General features: G+C 39.7%; 1 protein-coding gene across 1 annotated transcript in view; it reads left to right on the top strand.

The window, feature by feature from the left end:
• Positions 1-16947: 16947 nt before the first annotated feature.
• LOC131242474 (protein CHROMATIN REMODELING 25) overlaps positions 16948-20158 on the top strand; it is a 31207-nt gene continuing 27996 nt past the window's right edge. Inside the window, exon 1 of the mRNA XM_058241126.1 lies at positions 16948-17163. Within this exon, the coding sequence (XP_058097109.1) occupies positions 16994-17163 (170 nt within the window). The 5' untranslated portion in view covers positions 16948-16993. The remainder of the gene's footprint in view (positions 17164-20158) is intronic.

The following is a 20158-nucleotide window of genomic DNA, read 5'->3' as shown; positions in this document are numbered from 1 at the left end:
TTTTTTATTTTTGTTCTTATACTTAAAAATGATCCTAAAGTAGGGATGGACGGCGTGGATACACCGACACATCACAGCTGGCCGGCTCGCGCTTTCGGGGCTAGAGACGGGCGAGGGTTGGACACAATCCGCGTCCGCCGTCCCAAGCCCAGCACAGGCTACGGGAAGCGGACTGCGTACTGAGTAACTCAGTATGCTAAGTAAACTCTGTGGGCTGCACTCTCATTCGTGAATTGTATCCACTCCGTCCATATCTTTTAACACATAATTTTATGGTCTAAAACAAAAATGGAGCATATCCAAACCTCAAGTGGACCACACCAACAGAAAGAGTGTGAATTGAACATCTACTGTTGAAAATTTCTCAGGGGCAACCAAAGTTTTAGATCAAGCTGACATTTGTGTTTTTCTTTCATCTATGTTTATGAACAGGTTAGATGACAAATAAACATCACTGGGGCCTTTGAAAGGTTTCAATGGTGGAAATCAATATTTCTACTTTTTCCAGTGCTATGGTGGTCCACTTGAGCTTTGTATATGCATCAATTTTGAGTTCAACTCCTAAGATGATCTGGAAAAATGAATGGACGGCGTGGATAAACCACATGCATTCATGGTGGGCCCAACAGAGTTTACTCAGTATGATTAGAGCCCACGGAAGATTTTCAGGCTACGGCTCGGACAGGCCCTTTGTGATTTGTGTACATCCATTTTTCCACATCATTTACAGATCTAAAGTTCAAGTAGACCATATATTAGAGATTTAACGGCCACCATTAAAATATCCTTGGGAGCAGTAGAAGTTTTGGATCAAGCTGAAATTTTTGTTTCATGCGTGAGCTTATGAAAGGGCTGGATATTAAATAAACATCACCATGGCCTAAAGTTTCAACGGTACTGCTTCCTGTGGTCTGGCCCACTTGAGCTTTAGATCTTCTTCATTTTGATTATATATATATGATTCTGATAAACCAATACATCACGGTGGGCCCCTCAGAGGCCCGGTATGTGCCGAGCTCGGTAGAGGTAGAGTCATGGTACATCAGGCTAAAAAGCGTTTGGTAGTGGATTCTTTCGATCGACTGAAATCGTATACCTAATAGGGCTTACCTTGTAGAGGAGATGCCCATCAAAACTCTCAAAGTAAATATTTTAATATCAGGATTATATAAAGGTTACGGTAACCGTCCATATTCAAACATAAGAGCCAACACGGTTGAAATGATCTAAATCAGTAAATTTATTTATTGATATCCACCCTACAAAGTAAGACCTATCAAATAAACGGTTTGGATAATTAGAAAATAAATTAGATTCAATGGCTAAAAACTCCATCTTGTATTGCAGTACTGAGGATGTATTCAGGCAAACCTCCACCAAAGGATTTTTAACCGAACATTCCTCCAGGAATTGGATATCGGGAAACGGTACCATCAAACGGCCTTCTTCAGTGCTTTTTTCCTCACGTTGAAATGAATGATGGAGAATTGTGGGACCATGTGATGTGTCTTACATTCAACTCATCCAACAACCAACATATGCACACCAATATGTGTCTTACATTCAACTCATCCAACAACCAACATATGCACACTGATATTAGTAATAGAGAAACTAAAAAGTAGGGAGATTCAATTATAAAGTGGGTCAATCTAAAATAATATACACTGTTCTAAATATCCCGATTCAAGCGTGGCCCATTTGATGATCAGATTGGCATGATGTTTTGTTTATGTTACTATCATGGTGAGGTGCATAGTTCAGATGTTATACATTCACCTACAGGTGCCACACATGCCTATGAGCTCCACAAGTCTCAACTTTCACTGCTTTTTTAAAGAAAAAATAAATAAGGAAAATTTTCTAAGTTCATCCTTCAAATTTCAGCTCTGCCTAATTTCTAATACCCGTAGCATTATTTGTTAAAATATAGATTCCTTCATAATTTTACAATAAAAATCTATCTTTTGAATTACAAATATTAAAGAAAAATTTTTAAAAAAAATCTATTTTTAAAATTACAACCAAAAACATTCAAATGTAAGGTCCAAGAGTAAGGGGGGAGGATCGCTAAAATCAAATATTTGTTTTAGTGCCTATCCACATGTAATGCCGCATCCAAGCATGGCATAACTTTGAAAGATCGCAGTTGTTAAGGGACCGCAGAAGCAAACTCTAAAATCGAATTAAATACATGAAAGACAAATGCAATAAAGCATGTACAAGAATATACAATTTTAAGGGGAAACTACAACACAAAGCGCCAACAAATTCACCATAAAAAAATAAATTATAAAATATAGATCTTACTTACATATGTGAAACTCTTCAAAAAATCTTCTTAGAAATGTTGAAGCTCTCTTAATCATATCATATTCTCGCATTGCACCAATATATAATGTTACACCCGAAATAAGAAACAAATAATGCAATTACATAAAACTGCGCACATTGTCGATCTAAGCATCAATCGATCGACATTAATCGAGCAACCTCAATCGATATATCAACAATCACATGTTTGATCACTCAAACATGCTAAAAAGGGTCCAGGGTGTTTATAAGTATTATTCGAAATAATCAACTGCTCGAACCTCCCAGGTCAATTGACTGAACCTGTCTAGAGACCAATCTGTCTAATATGGGGTTCAATCGATTGATTACGTAGCATGTTTGATCGATCGAACTCCCATGTGTTTTGCACAGATTGAAAACATTCACATAACAATTTCCATCATGGCTTCAATAATCATGAACCACATCTCCAATTTCCATCTCTAATCGCCTCCATCATAGCTTCTTCATCGTCGTTGCCTTTTGTGCACACTTTGTCTTCATCAAATCTTTGTCAGACCCTAGAGAAGTCAAATAGAATTTGAACTTCTTTATGGAAATCACATTTGTAAGCATATCTGACAAATTCACCATCGTATAAATCTTCTTAAAAATAACATTGTCTTCCTTAAGCACATGTAAGATAAAATGATGACGAACGTCAATATAGTTAATTCTAAAATGACAAATCGAATTCATTGCCAAGTTGATCACGCTTTCACTATTATAATTATAGGGCACAGTCTCCTGCTGAAGCTCCAACTCATTCATCATTCCATGCAACCGAACACATTCCTTAAAAGCCTATATCATTGTCATATACTCCACTTTGGTTGTAAAAAGAGCAACCATAGACTGAAGCTTCAACATTCAACTAATCACTCCACTCGTTAACACAAACGAGTAACCAAAAGTCAACATTCCGTTGTCCGCATTTCCTGCGTAATCGACGTCCACATGGCTTACCAATTTCCTCTCATTTTTTAATGTCAAGATATAGTCCAATATACCTCATAAATAATGACGTAGTCATTTCACAAACATTTCAATATTTCTCGTCGGGGTTTGAAATGTATCTACTCACAACACTGACTACGTGTGAAATATCCGGTATCGCAAAGACCATGACATACACCAAAATACCAGCTATACTCAAATAGGGCACATGAGACATAAATTATTTTTTTTCATCTATAATGTGACATTGATCTGAAAAAAGACAAAAGTGAACAATATGAGGTGTGTTAACTGGTTTATATATCCTTATCCGTCTCAAACTTTACCAGTACCTTCTTTAGGTATTCTACCTAAGATAACTGGAACTTGTTCATCCCTCTATCTCTGTGTATATCAATGTTAAGAATCATCTTTGTAGTCACATGTTCAATCACTCGAACATGCTTAAAAGGGCCTAGAGAGTTTATAAATATTATCCGTAAATAGTCAATCGCTCAAACCTCCCAGGTCGATCGACCGAACCTATCCAGAACTGTTTATAAACAAATCTGTATAATCTAAGGTTCACTCGATCGATCAAGTAGCATGTTCGACTAAACTCTCTTGTTTAGACATAGATTAAAGACATCCAGACAATAATAGCCATTCATCATGCATTCATGCATTTTTGATGGTTTACACTATTTGTCTATAAAATTCAAGATGGCATGGAGTCTATGGGTGGGGCCAAAATATTAGAACCAAGTACAAATTTTAAAAAGACTTGGCCAAGTTGATTGTAACAGTCCATTTTACATAAATTAGGGTTACACAATCTTATCTGAGTGATTGGTGCTATGCAAATAAATGGTTAAGAAAGAAAGGAAAATTATCTGCGTGACCGGTTGCAAGTTGTATTAAAGGTCGTTCTCATAGATCTCTATGATTTTATTTTATTTTTAAGTAAATGAGTACTTTTGGAGTTTTTTTTTTTTTAAAAAAAAATTTTAAATAAAGAAGTTCTTTTAAGATGTCACGAGAGGAACAATTATTGGGTGAACCTTGTCAACCTGCTTCATGTCATTTTTTTTTGCGTGAGAAGGAAACATGGCCACGGCTACATTAAACACTAGGATCACTAGTTGCATGCGTAATCCTGATGTGGTACTTGGTGGACCATGTATATGGCATATTTGATTATCCATGATGAGGATTGTGTTACTTGTAACACAGGTGAAGAGAGTGAGGGAGAAATATACGAACAGAGATGGTACAACTATACAAAGGTGTGTGACTAATGTAGAGAGTGAAAATGACATTATATTGGTTTCGATAGTGGGTGACCCATTTTTAATTTCTTTTTCATTCTTTAGCCCATGGTTCTAAAACTTGTTGACTTAACTCAGAATTCAATCAGTTCAAATTAATTTAGTAAGACGTTGACCTGGGCCTTTGAGAAACTAGGTTGTGAGTTTGACCTAATTTGAACTCAACATGCCTCATCAAGTCATCTTGACAACTCCATACAATTTAACTTTACTGGAATCCACTAAACACCTCTAGATAAGAACCATTTTAATTTATTTTTATTTTTGTAAAGAGCAATGCAGCTGACAAATATCCAATCAATATCACTGCATTTGAGAGAATGATGTGCTAGGGTTTCATGAAGAGATGTTTTACTTTCCAATATATAAATGTATACATGTAAAGATTTTAAATAGGAGCAATGACATTCAAACTTTTCAATGCCCCTTTATGAGGGTGTCAATCAAAACTAGGGGTGTACATCGAGTCGAACCGAGTTTAGCTGGCCTCAGCTCGACTCGGCTCGGCCACTAGCTGACCTCAGCTCATACTCGGCTCGGCTTGGCTCGGTCCTCAAGCTTGACTGGCCAGCTCGGCTCGATTCAGTCAACCGCTCAGGCTAGTTCGAGCCAAGATCAAGCCTGAGTTCGTCACTGCATCATTTCCAAAAACACTTGGACTGCACCTTCAAAATTCCTTTGTATGTAAAATAGAAGCAATAGTTTTACAGGTACTTTATCAAATAGCTTATGAGCAACATAAAAATCAAGAAAAACCAAGAAAAAAAAAGAAGAAGGTATTTGTTTCATATACATTCCTTACTTGCCACCAGCCACACTTCGTTGAGTCATTTTATCAAACACTTGGGGAGCAACATCAATGGCAAAGTAATCGGGTCACTGAACTGGTTCAATCCAAGTTCGATTCGAGCTGGGCCTGCTCGAACTCGGCTTGAGCTCATTTTCGAGTTAAAAAAATCAGCCCGACTTGGCTTGAACTCAGCTTCAAACTGACTCAAATTGCGCTTTTTCAAGTGAGTCGAGCGAGCTAACCGAGCTAGCTCGGTTCGTGTACACCCCTTCATCAGTTTTTAAAACGCCACTACGAGAGTGAACATCTTCAAGCGCCAACACGAACGCAGCACACGTAACAAGTTACCTTATGATTTAAGGATCCAGAACGTTCGTAGAGTATACCATCAGCACTGATCACATGTCCTATGCTAAAATTCGTTGTACGTTACTCATCAGGTGAGAAATACATATACTTTAAAGGCAAACCATTGGTCATCATTTTTCATAACCGTACATTTCATTGTACGTCGTGGCCCATGTAGCAAATGGGGCATGATTTTTTATATAATGATTAGAGTTACGAACGCGTCCTGATTCCAAACGTATTTGACATTTTGGCATACGTGGTGCGTTTGTGCGTTTGTGCTCAAAGACGTGGCGTCTTGAATCATCATTCCCTTTTTGTTTTTTTTCCTCCTCGCAGTTAGTGCGAGGTAGCTTGTCGTCTGCAAATCTACCAGTCAGTCGACTACATGGTCAGAGGGCGGGGATTAGGTACTACCCCCGCCTGTTCTGAGCTTGGGACAGGCGGAGGCCCCACGGGCCACCGAGCGGTCACCGTGATGTATGACTTCTATCTACACCGTTCATCCAATTTTTTTCATATTATTTTAGAATACTGGAACAAAAAGGAGGCAGATTCAAGTCTTAAATGGACTACACATTGTGGATTAAATATACACCGTTGAAAAATTCTCAGGGATTACAGATGTTGTGGATCAGGATGATATTTATTTTTTCACTTCACTTCATCCAGGTGTATATGACCATATCAACAGGTTGGATGGAAAATAAATGACACGACGGGCAGACCCTATGAAGGTTTCAATGGTGGTCATCCTTAGCACTGCTACTTCTTGCGGTGTGGTCCACTCGAGCCTTTGATCTTCCTTATTTTTAATCCGTAATTTTAAAATCATATGGAAAAATGGATGGGCGGTGTGGATAAAAGTAATTAGAGGTGTACACGAGTCAAGCCGAGCCGAGCATTGCTCAGCTTGTGCTCGACTCGGACTGCTCGAGTCTCAGCTCATGCTCGGCTCAGCTCGGCCTTCGAGCTCAGAATAACAGCTTGTGCTCGGCTCGGCCAAGTTCGAGCCGAGTTTTCGAATTGATAGAGGAGGAAGAGAGGGAGGAAGACAGGCCGTCAGCTGTGCATTGGTACGGCCATGTGGGTAAGGGAGGATGAGGGAGAGAGTAAAGAGAGAGAGAGAGGGAGGAGCTTCGCACGGCCAAACTGACAGAGAGGGAGGAAGACAGCCATGCGGGTGAGGGAAGATAAGGGAGAGTTAAAGAGTAGAGAGAGAGAGGGAGGAGCTTCGCTAGCCGAACTGAGAGAGAGAGAGAGGAAGAGAGCTAGGAAGAGGTGGGGTAGGGTTAGGGTCGTGCGGGCGGGATGTATTTTGAAAAGCGGGGTAGGCTTTTTTTTAAGAGTATATATACCCTGTCTCGAGAGCCGAGTCGAGCTAGGTCCAACTCGGACTCGACTTGAAATGTTCCGAGCTTCCAAAAAATGGCTCGACTCGATTTGAACAGAGTTTCGATCCCAATCGAATCAAGCTTTTTTGATCCGAGTCGATCGAGTTACCGAGCTTTTGCTGCTCGTGTACAACTCTAAAAGTAATACTACACCACGGTGGCCCCTCAGTGGCCCGCAGGGCCTCCGCCTGTCCAGAGCTCGGAACAGGCGGGGGTAGAACCTAATCCACGCCCATGGTTAAACAGCTTTTACTGCGGAGACATGACATGTGTCATGCAATTTGTGTGGGCCCCAACGTGAGACTCCACCGCTCGGACAGACGCGGATTGCGTCCTAACCCTGCTCGGACGGTAATCCGTCCGGGCAGGGCTCTTTGGGGCCCGTCGTGATGTAAGTGTTTTATCTATGCCATTCATCTTTTTTCTCATATCATTTTAAGATATGAGCCAAAAAATAAAGTAGGTTCACAGCTCCAGTGGATCACACCAAAGGAAAGCTGTAGTGATAATAACACTCACCGTTGAAACCTTTCTAAGGGCCAACATGATGTTTTTTTATACCGTCCAACCTATTCATAAGGTCGTGTAGATGGGAATGAAGTGAAAAGACAAATATCAGCTTCATACAAAACTTCTCCAGCTCCAAATAAGTTTTTAATGGTGACATTCAATACCCAATTTGTGGTCCACTTAAGCCTTGTACCTGCCTCATTTTTTGGTTCATACTGTAAAATGATCTAAGAAAAACGATGAACGGTGTGGATAAAATACTTACATCACGGTGGGCCCCAAAGATCCCTGCCCGACGCAATCCGCGTCCCGCTCGGACACGATTAGCTACTGACAATCTCAATAGTGAAGTGATGTCATCAAGCTACGTAGGTCTCGCTATAATGCATGTGTTATACTGTTCATCCATTTCGAGATAAGCATGAGCTAAAGAACGAGGCAGATTTAAGGCTTAAGTAGACCCCACAAAAAATTTAAAAAAAAAACAAAAACAAAAAAAAACAAGTGGGGATTAAATGACTCCCATTCAAAATTTCTTGAGGTTATAAAAGTTTTTTATCAAGCTGATAGTTGTGTTTTTCTTTTATCCATGTCTGATTTAACTACTAAATAGGTTAGATCTCAAATTAAGCTAATGGTGGGCCCTTAGTAAGGTTTCAACATTGGGTATCCCAAGTGTTTTTTGTGGTGGGTCCATTTAGCTTTGTATCTTACTCACTCTTTTAGTTCATGCCCTAAAATGATCTCTCCAAAATGAATGGACGGAAATACAGTACATACATCATGGTGGGGCCTACCAAACTTGGTGATGGCACCTCGGTGGCGAAACTCGCTGGTGAACCTGTTAGTAGCTAATCCGCGTCCCCATTGCTCACGTTGATGTAAGACGTTGTCATCAACGACCTCTGCAGTGGCAGGACTCTGTGGGCCCACCGTGATGTATGTGTTTTATCCATGTTGTCCATTCATTTTGCCAGCTCATCTTATGCCTTTAGCCTAAAATTGAAGCATATCCACACCACAGAAAATGGTGGGGATGATGGCTGTCCACTTTCAAAATCTATTTGTCAGCCAACCTATTAACAAGGTTCCAAATTTTTATCATCCAAGAATTTGAGTTAATGCAGGCATTCAATCCCTATTGGTTCTCTTGAGCTTTGAGTATGAGATAAAACACGTACCTGAGGGATGACCCTGTTTGGTCCGTGGGATAAAATGGTATGGAATTGTATTAGATGGGATTGAAACTATTATATGTTTATATCATGGTATTTGAGTCATTCAATCCCATGTTTGGGATAAAATTCTCGCTCCATAGGAAGAACACTCGATTAAGCAAAATCACTTTTGATGGATATGGAATTGTAATTAATGAACCAAATTCACAACAGCAGTCATTTGTACATGTATATAACTAGAATGTCCTGTGCTAGTATATGAATGGACAACATGGATAAAACATATGCATCAATATGGAGCCCACATGTGTATAATAGATTTCAAAATCCATGAAAATCCTACATGGGACTAAATGCAATTCCATCCTACCTAATCGCAAACGTTATGAGTTCTACCACCATGGAAGTGGGTGGAGGCCGTTGACGTGTCATTTGGTTCCTTCTCACACCCCTCATATATCTTATATCACATTGCCATTGACTTGGATTGCATGTTGAGCCCGGCATTTGATTAAGCCATGGACGGTTGTTAGAGATGCTAAGTATAGAAAGTTGTTAGGCCCAGTCTACACTCCAAGCCCATATCTCGTAGCAGCACGTGGCCCAATCAAATCTTGGGGCATCCACACCACCAAACTACGTGGTAACTCACCACACAATTTGCAGCCCACTGCCATAGCCACATTGCCTCTGATTGCAGTCATGTTAGTAAAACACAAAGCTACGTCCCTTATCAGTCAATCTTGGCCGTTTGATATGATGGGTTTTGTGGGTTACTGAATAGAGATCTAGATCTATGGTTATTTTGAAATTGTTGGGCTATTTAGGGGGAGCGGATTAGGTGTTACTTAGGTAATGCCTCAGTGGGTATTATCTTTACCATGTGGGCCCGAGCTTGATGGATGGGTTGTATATCCACCCTGCCCATCCGTTTTTTAGCTTATTTTTAGAATGCTATCCCATAACTGAAGTAAATCCAAATTTCCGGTGGAAAACACTATTAGAAAAAGTGGCGAGTGGCCATAAAAAACTTATTGTAGGCCACCAAAGTTTTTGGATCAAGCTTACATTTGTATTTATCTTTCATCCATGTCTGATTGACCTTATTAACGGGTTGGATGACAAATAAAGGTTATGGATCTACTTATGATGCGTTTGAGAAGTTTTTAGTGGTGAGCGTTCAATCACCACTGTTTCCTATGGTGTGGTCCACCTCAAATTTAGATCTTCTTAAAATTTGGGACTGTGGATGCCGGACCCATGGGTGGATCGTGCTCACGTTAGGCAGCGAGATTTGGTTTGATAATGTTCATGTGTGATTATAAAAAGATTATATTTAACTAGAGTCGTTACTGGCCAATTAATCCGATTTCACAGTTAGCTAGACCCTATATAAATATTAGGATAGAGAATCATATGATTTCATGTCCTAAGATGACTCTTTGATTTATAGCTGAAGATTCTAAGTAAGGAACCACGGTTAAAGAGAGAGAAGGTGTTCGGCATCGACTCTGCCCCTACAAATGTATGATCTCTACTTTATAAGATCTCACAAACTTTTAACGATTTGAATTAGTTCTTGTACACTAATGATGTAAGGTAGTGTGTGATGTTGTGTTATTTGTAATGATGCGTCAAATGCAATACTTATGATAAGCTGCAATTTTGGTTAGATAAATTTACCTTGACTGCCCACTTACTGAAGTGATAAACCAACTAGTCTAAGTTTCTAATGGACAAGCTCTGATTAACTCAACGAGTCGTAGAGCATACATTTGAACTGATTGGGTTTTGAGTGTTATGTATGTAAGACTATATTTATATTGTTGTGTGTGTATGATGTTAAATGCAACGCCGACATAGGTTGTTGTTTCGGTCGAGTAAATCCACTTTGACTACCCACTTGTCGTGAGTAGATTAATCGATTAAAGTTTTTGATAGGCCAGATCCGATTATATCGATGGGCCACAAAGCATGCGCTCGAATCAATTATGTGCTTAATGTCATACAATGCAATATTGATGGTGCGATAATCGGGGGTGAGAAGGGGATAAATGTTGTGTGATGCTAATGCTGGGATTAAATGAAGCTGATCGAAGATTGGACTATTGGGTGGACGATAATGTCATAAGGATTGGATTGAGTGACTTGGATTGAGCCTTTAGGTTACGCCAGGTTGCCCTGGGCATTTCATGCATTTACCATCACCGCCTCATATGATATTATTTATTTAAGAGGAATTTACTGTGTCAAAATGTATAACCATAATGATTATTTCCATTAACGCTATTGAAAAATCAATTTTATCTTTAAAAGTATATTTGTTCTATAAGTGAAAATTTTAGAGTCACTGGACAAGAAATTACGTGATATCTTACATTGGCAAGTTATAATTATGAATGATGTTAATGATTGCTTTCTGAACTTTACTACTTTCATTGCAATATAACAGAAAATATCAAATAAAGATTGCAACACGAGAAAATATCGAATAAAGGGATTTTTTTCATACAAACTCCATATAAACAAACAGACACTTAAGGAGCCATTTAGATCATAAGTCTCTCTGGATAAGCTACTTATGCCTCAAGTAACTTATCTTGGCTTCTACTTATTAGAATGAAATGATTAACTTTAAGTAAAAAAAGGTTACTTATAATTGATCTTGAACCAAACTTATCTCAAACAAGTTACCCATCTACTTCCGCAAGTAGAAAAAGTAACTAATATGTTGGTATCCAAGCAGGCCCTAAAATTCATCAACCCTAAGCCGACTCTACCAATGTAACCAACTTTGCATGATCATACTCCAATTTGAGAATGGAATATAATGCTAATGGGAGAGTAGATCTGCTTCATCAGCGGATTCATATAAACTTACATGCACTTTATTGCTATGTTTTGGGTTTTGAGTTGGGTTGGACCGTTTAGCACCTACATGGGTGGGGTGGGTGGGTTTTAACCCGGTCTTGGTCCATTTACTTAAAAGGCCATGTTTGATTTTGACCTCAGCGACTCTTTTAGACTCTCATATGGATTAATTCTCTATATGGTTGTGGTCCACTTGATCAGTGGGCCAGACCAAATCTTACACTCATCTTATGCAAAGTTGGACCACCTTCCAGTTAATATCCACCACTTATATGGTCAGGACCGTTAAGTTAGCTTGATGTTAATTTGGCCTATGCTCCATCCACAGTGGGCCTACAAATTAGTAGATCCCACTTGATGTATGTCTGTTCCATTGTAGCTACTTGAGTGACACTTAAAATCCGTGTCACGTGATAGGTGAACGGGTCATTTATGCACAAACATATGAATAGTCTCCATGTTGGCTTTAGCAAATCCATGTATCAACAGGGGTTCCAGGCTTGATGGATTTATTTATTTATTTTTATTTTTTAAAGTCTTATTAACATACAAGCCAGGTTTGGGTATGCTCTGCTCAAACTGATCTTGACCGAACTTAAATATGCATATATGTGAATTATCACGTAATATTATAAAGTTTGTTGTTTTGTTGGATCCACTGTCAAAGGATAATAGACATCTATCATGGAAAATTCTTTGGGGATAATCAACTGTCTTGATCAAATAGTATGATTTCACTTGTTTAAACTTTTAGCCGAGGAACATATAAGCATTAAAAAGTGAACATTGTTGGGTTACCCATCTTTCTTTTTTGTTTTTGTTTTTGTTCTTTTCTTTAGAAAAGTGAGAGCACACCACATTAAACTTTGTTCACGTCGAAATTACAATTTACACTCATTCAGGCGGGCACCATAATAAAAATGAGCCTCGCCTGTCCTATAATCACAACAAAAGGATAATCCTTACATATCAACGTCGACAAGGGTGTGAATGGGCCGGGCTTGAGCATGACAAAATCAAAATTTTGAATAGGCCCGCCCGACGACTCAATTCAAAACAGTTCAAAATCCGGACCAAGACCTACCCCAGGTTCTGTTGACAGCCCTACTCCCTACAAGCGTGGGTTCGGCTCCCATCTCCGGCATTACCCGATGCACATAGTTGTGGGTTATTGCATGCATCCGTAGGGAATAGTCTCGCCTCAAAATGAGGGGGAGACAATACTGTTGATGCTGAAATCCCGACGCCCTCCTTAGACCCTTTGTGGACCTACAAAATGAGACAACAATGGAGACCCTGGCTACAATAGGGGACCCTTCGATGTCAAAGTAAATGTGGGCAAACTAGGTCTAGTCCAACACATGGTTTAAGATGTGTAATTCGTGCGTACCTTTTTATTATAGGTAAGGCTCTTATTTATAGTTGTTAGATGCTAGTGACGTAGCTGGTAATCTCCCTACTTGGTTGGTGCATATTATAGAGGGAATCTTTTCCCTAATGTGTCGCGGTTATCTTTCAAGATTCTCGGCAGAGATCTCTTTGATTAGATCTCTGAGTGGTTGGGATCCGAAAAAATCAGGGTAAATGGTCGAGGTCATCCTATAAGTCAGAGGGTCAAGGCCGATCTTCCAAAGTCGAACTGTCTATTGTGGTTGAGCATTCCTTCGAGGTAGGTTGGGTTGATCCTTATGATAGTTTGTTAGTCCGATACCAAGAGGTCGACCACAGTTAGACCCTTCGCTATTGGTCGGGTCGTCGAGCTACTTGTAGGGGTCGTGCTCGATTGTCAGCGTTGAGCTGCTTGTAGGGTTGTGCTCGATTGTCGGCGCCGAACTACCTCATTTGAAATGCTTTGTGTTCTCTCTCTCACACTAGTCACTCTTGGTCAGTCCATTTTCACCCATGACAAATACAATTTTCAATTGACTACATCATTAATCCAAATTATTATTGTTAGCTTACCTTGGTGTCTGCCGACGTGAGCAAAGGAGTCGGTGGTTCAAGTGGGCCTCGCGATGATGTTTATGTGAATCCACCGTGACCACTGGTTTTTTTTATTGTTTTTTATTCGAGGATACAGGCCATGTGTGGTTATGGCCCTACTTAATGTGAATCCAGTTGATCTTGAATATGTATATATATAGGTTCTCTCTCACACTAGTCGCTCTTGGTCAGATCATTTTTGCCCATAACAAATACAATTTTCAATTGACTACATCATTAATCTAAATAATTATTGTTAGCTTACCTTGGTGTCTGCCAACATACGCAAAGGAGTCGGCGGTTCAAGTGGGCATCACGATGATGTTTATGTGAATCCACCGTGACCACTGGTTTTTTTGTTTTTTATTTGAGGATACAGGCCACGTGTGGTTATGGGCCTACTTAATGTGAATCCGGTCAACATTTTATTTGTTCCAGAAAAGGTTGTAACTTAAAAAGATGGTGTTACATGCATGCGCACATGCGTCAGTGTCAGTAACAATTTCCCTAGTATCCCAGAGGTGAACAGAGCTGGCAACCCGCCCTCCCCCGGAGGGGGTACTTTGTCCTTTGGTTTACATGTTGATGTTAGTACAGAGAATCTTAAAATAAATCTTGAATATGTATATATATGGGAATTATCGGGTAATATTTTCAAGTCAAATCTAAATGTCCTATGTTGTTTCGTTGGATCCACGATCAAAGGATAGGCAACCTAGTAATCAATGATCTTGATCAAACAATGTGGTCCCACTTGTCCAAACTTCCAGCTGAGCAGTATAAAAGCATATATTAAAAAGTGAATATCGTTGGGTAATCCTTACTAATCAATCCGTGATACTCAGCAACTTTTCAATGAATCCATGCGTATGTTGAGATTGAGATATTGAAATCTCTTCGTAAACAAGAATTTTCATACCCTCCTCCTTGACAAGTCCTTGTGTATATTGAGACTAAGTCATTGGAATTTCGTATAAATTAATATTTTTCATACATTTTGTTGTCCAAAGATGAGTTTACAACTTTGTGTGCATATCACTTATGAGATATCATTTAAATATGGAACCCACATAATGCACGGCTTGGATGTCTCAGAAACCGTCCATGTTAGCAGTCGCATCCACATGTGGAATTGCATATGGGCTAAGCATGCGCTCATAACTTAATTGAGTTCCTTTATGGTTAGATTATAAAAGCTATAGTTTTCATGCTGCAAGATCTTTTAAATTAATTAAGTGATTCATTTTTATTTTTATTTTAAATCATACATGAATACCAAATACCATAACATGTAACAACCATTTCATGGCGTAGAGTAGGCACTCATTTGAAGCTCCACATGGTTATGGGTATTCACTTGGCCAGGTTATCAAACAAACTTTAATTTCAAGCCCGGTGACGAGTTTGGGCTTAGAAATCCAGCCCAAGCCGGGTCTGAAATGAGCAGGCTGAAAGCCTATGGGCCATTGCTGTGCATTGACAGACTTAATTCCAGTTGGAGTCTAAAACACTCTTTGAGAGAAGTAAAAAATAAATAAAAATAAGTAAATAAGTAGATAAAACATGAAAAGCCATTTGAAACTCCATCTCTCCCTCTCTCTCTTCTTTTTGGTTGAATACTCTATTAGACTATTGCGATACTGCATGGTTTCGGGTTTCAGCTGTTTTGGAAGTTTTCACCCCCCTTCAAACGTGCAACGTTGGCATATGTGTGTACCTTGCTGCTCACCGATTGCAAGGGGCACCGTGAATGTGTAGGCCCTCGAATGGAAGTAATTGCCCGAGGACATCCTAGCATGATGAGTACAGACGTACACAAGTCGAATCGAGTTGAACTTGGCACAACTAAGCTCAGCTTGGACAACAAGCAAGTACCCCAATTCAAACTCGGCTCAATTCATCAATGGCTCAAGCCATAAATCGAGTCAAATTTGAGCCTGTGTAACATTTTCTCAAATATATAGATTACATTTTCAATTTTCCACACTTCAAATATAAATTAGTAAGAACGCTTTGCATACATTTTATTAAACACTTGGTGAGTAGTATCAAAATTAATATATGAGGGCAATCATACATTGTAAATTTTTTATTTTTTTTAGAATTCATTTCTTAAATCTTTTCTCGAATATATTTTGATAATACCCTAATATGATATCAATTCAAATAACAACATTAATTGAAGTACTTAATCAAATACTCAATGAGCAACATCAAGATCAAAATGACTGAATGATCGAGCTGATTTTATCAAAGTCAATTTCAATTAGGGTTCAAGCTGAATTGAGTCTTGCTCTAGCAAGCTTAAACTTGGCTCAAATTTTCTCCGAGCTTCAAAAGCTAGCTTGACTAATCCTAAATTCAATTTTGAGTCGGGAGGAGTGAAGCGAGCTAACGAAGCTGACTCAAGCCATGTTCAACACTAATGATGGGTACCACGTAACGTGCCTATGATTCTCTCTTGATTGTCGGTTGTAGTCGGATGGACTCAACACCAGTGAGCTAGCTGGTGTCAACACTCTCTGGGACCCACCATTGGTTGACACCAGCTAGCTTGCGGCTGTTCGGGTCACCAGCCAAACCGTACCCGTTGGTCATCGGACGCAGCTTCGGTGGATCCCTTACCAGGGCCACCGTGATGCATGCGCCTTATATCCATGATCTCCATCCTTTTTTAAAATTCATATTGCGGTGTGATCCCAAAAATGAAGCTGAACCAAAACTCAGGTGGGCTATAATACACTAAACAATGGTAATTGGCTATTAAAAACTTCTCGTGGTTTACAAAAGTACCGATATTTATGTGGTCTCTTTCTCTGCATGCTTGACCTTATCAACTGTTTGGATGGCAAATGAATGTTCCGTTGGCCCCATGAAGTTTTAAGTTTTTAATGATAGGGATTTAATCAGGAGTGTATGGTCCACCTAAGATTTGGATCTGCTTCATTTTTTGGATCATGCTCTAAAATGAGCCGTCAAAATGGATGGTGTGGATGTAAGGCACATACATCACAGTGGCGCCACCGTTAGGGATCACCACGCCCTTGGTCATCTTCTTTCCAACCCTTCATTTTTCTCATTACGCCTTTCGCCCACCTAATGAATGGATCAGATCTTTCATCATACGTCATTTTGGCACGCGTGCCACGATTCGACTTGTCGTACGGTGGAAGACTTGCCATGCAAACTTGCGAAATTTCGGATTCATCTGTCATTCTCTTCAATGACAGGGGTATTATCGTAAATCCGGTTAATGGCGCCAATCCTTGGAATTTAAATAGATCCTATCCTAGGGCGGGGAAAGCCAAACCCTCCATTTCCATGGAAGAAGAAGACGATTTCCTTTCTTCCGATTCTCATTGCAGTGGCTCTGATGACGATGAATACGAAGAAGGTGATGGAGAATCTCAACAAGACCAGGAGGAATCATCTGCTGATTCTCCACCGTCCGATGAAGACAGGAAATCGCAGAACGTTGCTGCTCTCGTAAGGTACGCTAGATCCATTTCCTCCCGTCCTCAAATTCGATCAATCAGGCGCCTCGAATTTCACATTCATCTCACCGAATTTTGATTGATCGTTTCAAATCCCCTTCGATTTTAGTGTAGGGTTTCTGTCTGTGAATGCCGTCGGGTTGGTTGAATTTGGCTGCCCTAATTTGCGCCGGGAGTAGTATTACACGCATCTACCACTGTCCATGGACAGTGGGGGACAATCCCGGTGCTCGGTTCGAAGCGAGGCTTTCAAATTAGTCTGGAATCCCATTTTTAGATGTGTGTTGGGGTTCCTGCTCACGGTTCATGTGCAGTGGAAGATTGGTTACAAGGGCTTTCAGTGTTCTCCGTGGCGCTCAATCTGGTCAGCAGGTGCTGTCCATGAAAGGTCTCAAAACGGTCGGGTTTTGTTGTCCTAAAATGCATTTGCCGCGAAGTTGGCGTACATCAGACTCTCAGCATCCACGGATAGTGAGAAGGAATCCCAACAGGCCTTTCAATGTGGGATATTCAAATCCCGCTTGGAATGTGAAGTGATTCATGTTAGTGTAGGTGGATGGTGGATGATTGGTGTACACTAACTTCCTGGTGTAAACTATGTAAGCACAGACTTTTCACTTTTTGAGCCCCACTCCAGTGCAGACAGTGTATAATGAAAAGCTAGTGCACCAATATCTCAGCTCCATAGATGGTGGGGCTGGAATGCAACACACATTTGAACATGGAATTTCTGAAACGAGTGTTTGATGCAGCTCATATTGGATGTTGATTGCTCAAATGAACTGTTTGGTCTATTTGGTGAGCTCCACTGGTATCAGTAGTTGTATGGGATTGGTTAATAATAGTTCTCAAGTTCCCTTATTTTTGTCTTTTGGCCACCCTAGGGTGCTAAATGACATCCGACTGAGTAGGACAAAAATAGTTCCATTTGAACGACTACTGAGTTATCTTTCAAATGAGCACACGAGGATGTGGCCATGACATGAATTGAGTGAGTTATGATGATCTAGTGAAGGTTGTGATGGATTTAGGGGTGGATTCACCTTTTTTTTAGACGTGGATTTGGGGCTATTGTCTTGTGGTCAATGAAGGTTTTCTTTTATTTAGAACAGTTTTATGGAGTTAATAGGGCTTGGCATTATTTTAAAATATCTGTTTTCCTGTTTTTTGCTGGTATTTAGGGGCATTTTTTAAAGAGTGCTATTAAGTTATGTTACTTATGTGGTTGAATTTTTTAAATAAATTTGTCTTTAGTTGCTTCCTAGTTTATTTGGGAAACTTCAGACACAGGTTTGTTAGTGTTGGTTTTCCTATAGGAGATTTAAGGGATTAGTTATTACTCATTTTTTCTTCAGGAAAGTTGGGAGAAACAAATGAGTTGTCTCTATCATAATATGATAGAGCCACCCTTTCAACATCCACATGGCAGGGTTGATTGTCGTTCTGTACAGCCAGTAGACTCAACCATGGATTGCCCATGGTTGAAAAGTTAGTCAAAATGGATACTGCTAAACATTCGACTGGTTGCCATCAAATGGACTGTAAAATGCAAAAGAAGTCTTAACTGATGCAATTCACAGGAGAAAGTTATTGGAGTATTTTTAGATTTGAGAGTAGATGGTATCATATCACTTATTGGGAAAGTTATTGGAGTATTTTTAGATTTGAGAGTAGATTACATGTACAATCTAGATTTTGTAGGAATTTTAGGGTTTTGAGTCTTCTACACGCACACAACCTTGTAGATGCCATATGGTCATATTATTAGAAAGATAAGATTATTGAAAAGAAAAGAAGAGTTCTTTTCCCCTTATTCCCATGACTGAAAATACTAGAAGTGCGGTGCTTCTTCTTGTGTGGTACGCACGTCTCTCTCCATGAAACCTTGGCTTTCAGTGATTTCAACCCTCAATTCTTTCTAGCCATCTATTTTCCAACCTTCCATCTTCTCAATCATTCACATCGGTTTTATTGGTAAGACATTTGTACTTGCGCAGCAGTCTCAAGTTGATGCAGGGACATGTGTTGGCCTAACCATAGATGGATGTATAATCAGGTTGACGAGATTCAAATAATAAAATTAATCAACTAACTGTTATCAATCACATCGATTAAGCAAATCTCAACACAATGATGAAATCATTCCATCAGGATCATGCCTTTTAGTATAAAATCACGTAAACGGTAAAAAGGGAGGACATGGATACATGGATATCCCTGATGTAGCATAAACCGGTCCACAATCGGGTTAGGATCTGATTCTCCTGACTAGCCATCTCTATTTTCCATTCAAACAAAAAATAAATAAATCCCGAGTGGAACGAAAGAGATGAAGAAGAGATGGGTTACGGCATCAAAGAAGAGAAGATGACAAGTTCTTATCTTTTCCCGCACCTCGAAGACCTAAAAAGAAGGAAATTTTGAAACCGGGGTGGAATCTTCAATACCCAAGGGCCAATCCTGAAACCTTAATCTCTTCGGTAAAAGAGGAAGAAAGCATATGAATTCTCATTCATTCACTAAATAAAATAGGGTTTCTCACAGTGTATATATATAGGCTATGGAAAAAGTAAAAGTGCACTAAAACCCTTAAAAACAAGAAAAATAATAAAAATATAAAAAAAAGTGCACAAAAAGCCCTAAAAACAAGGAAAATAACAAAAACGCCTAAAACTAAAACACCCGTGCGACATGGTGTGAAATCCGCTCCATGGCCTGCGGTTAGGGTGCGGTCATGCCCTCTTGCACTAGTAGCACGTCAGAAAATTGGTTCGATGGACCCTGCATCTATCCACATCAACTCCTCTGCTCCTGTACTCTGTTGACGACGCCTCCTCCTTTGGTACACTCTAAAGGGTGCCCCACTGATGTCTGCATCACAAGTCCAATTGGTTGGAGTACAAATTACGGTTCACGTGGCTGATAACTTCTAAGCTTTCACGTGCATGTGACATCCAATTGATGCAATAGGTTGGACCCACCATGATGATTG

Source organism: Magnolia sinica, chromosome 4, assembly GCF_029962835.1.
Source record: "Magnolia sinica isolate HGM2019 chromosome 4, MsV1, whole genome shotgun sequence".
Lineage (NCBI taxonomy): Eukaryota > Viridiplantae > Streptophyta > Magnoliopsida > Magnoliales > Magnoliaceae > Magnolia > Magnolia sinica.
Note: the sequence above shows the minus strand (reverse complement) of the source record. Positions and strands in the feature narration are given on the sequence as shown.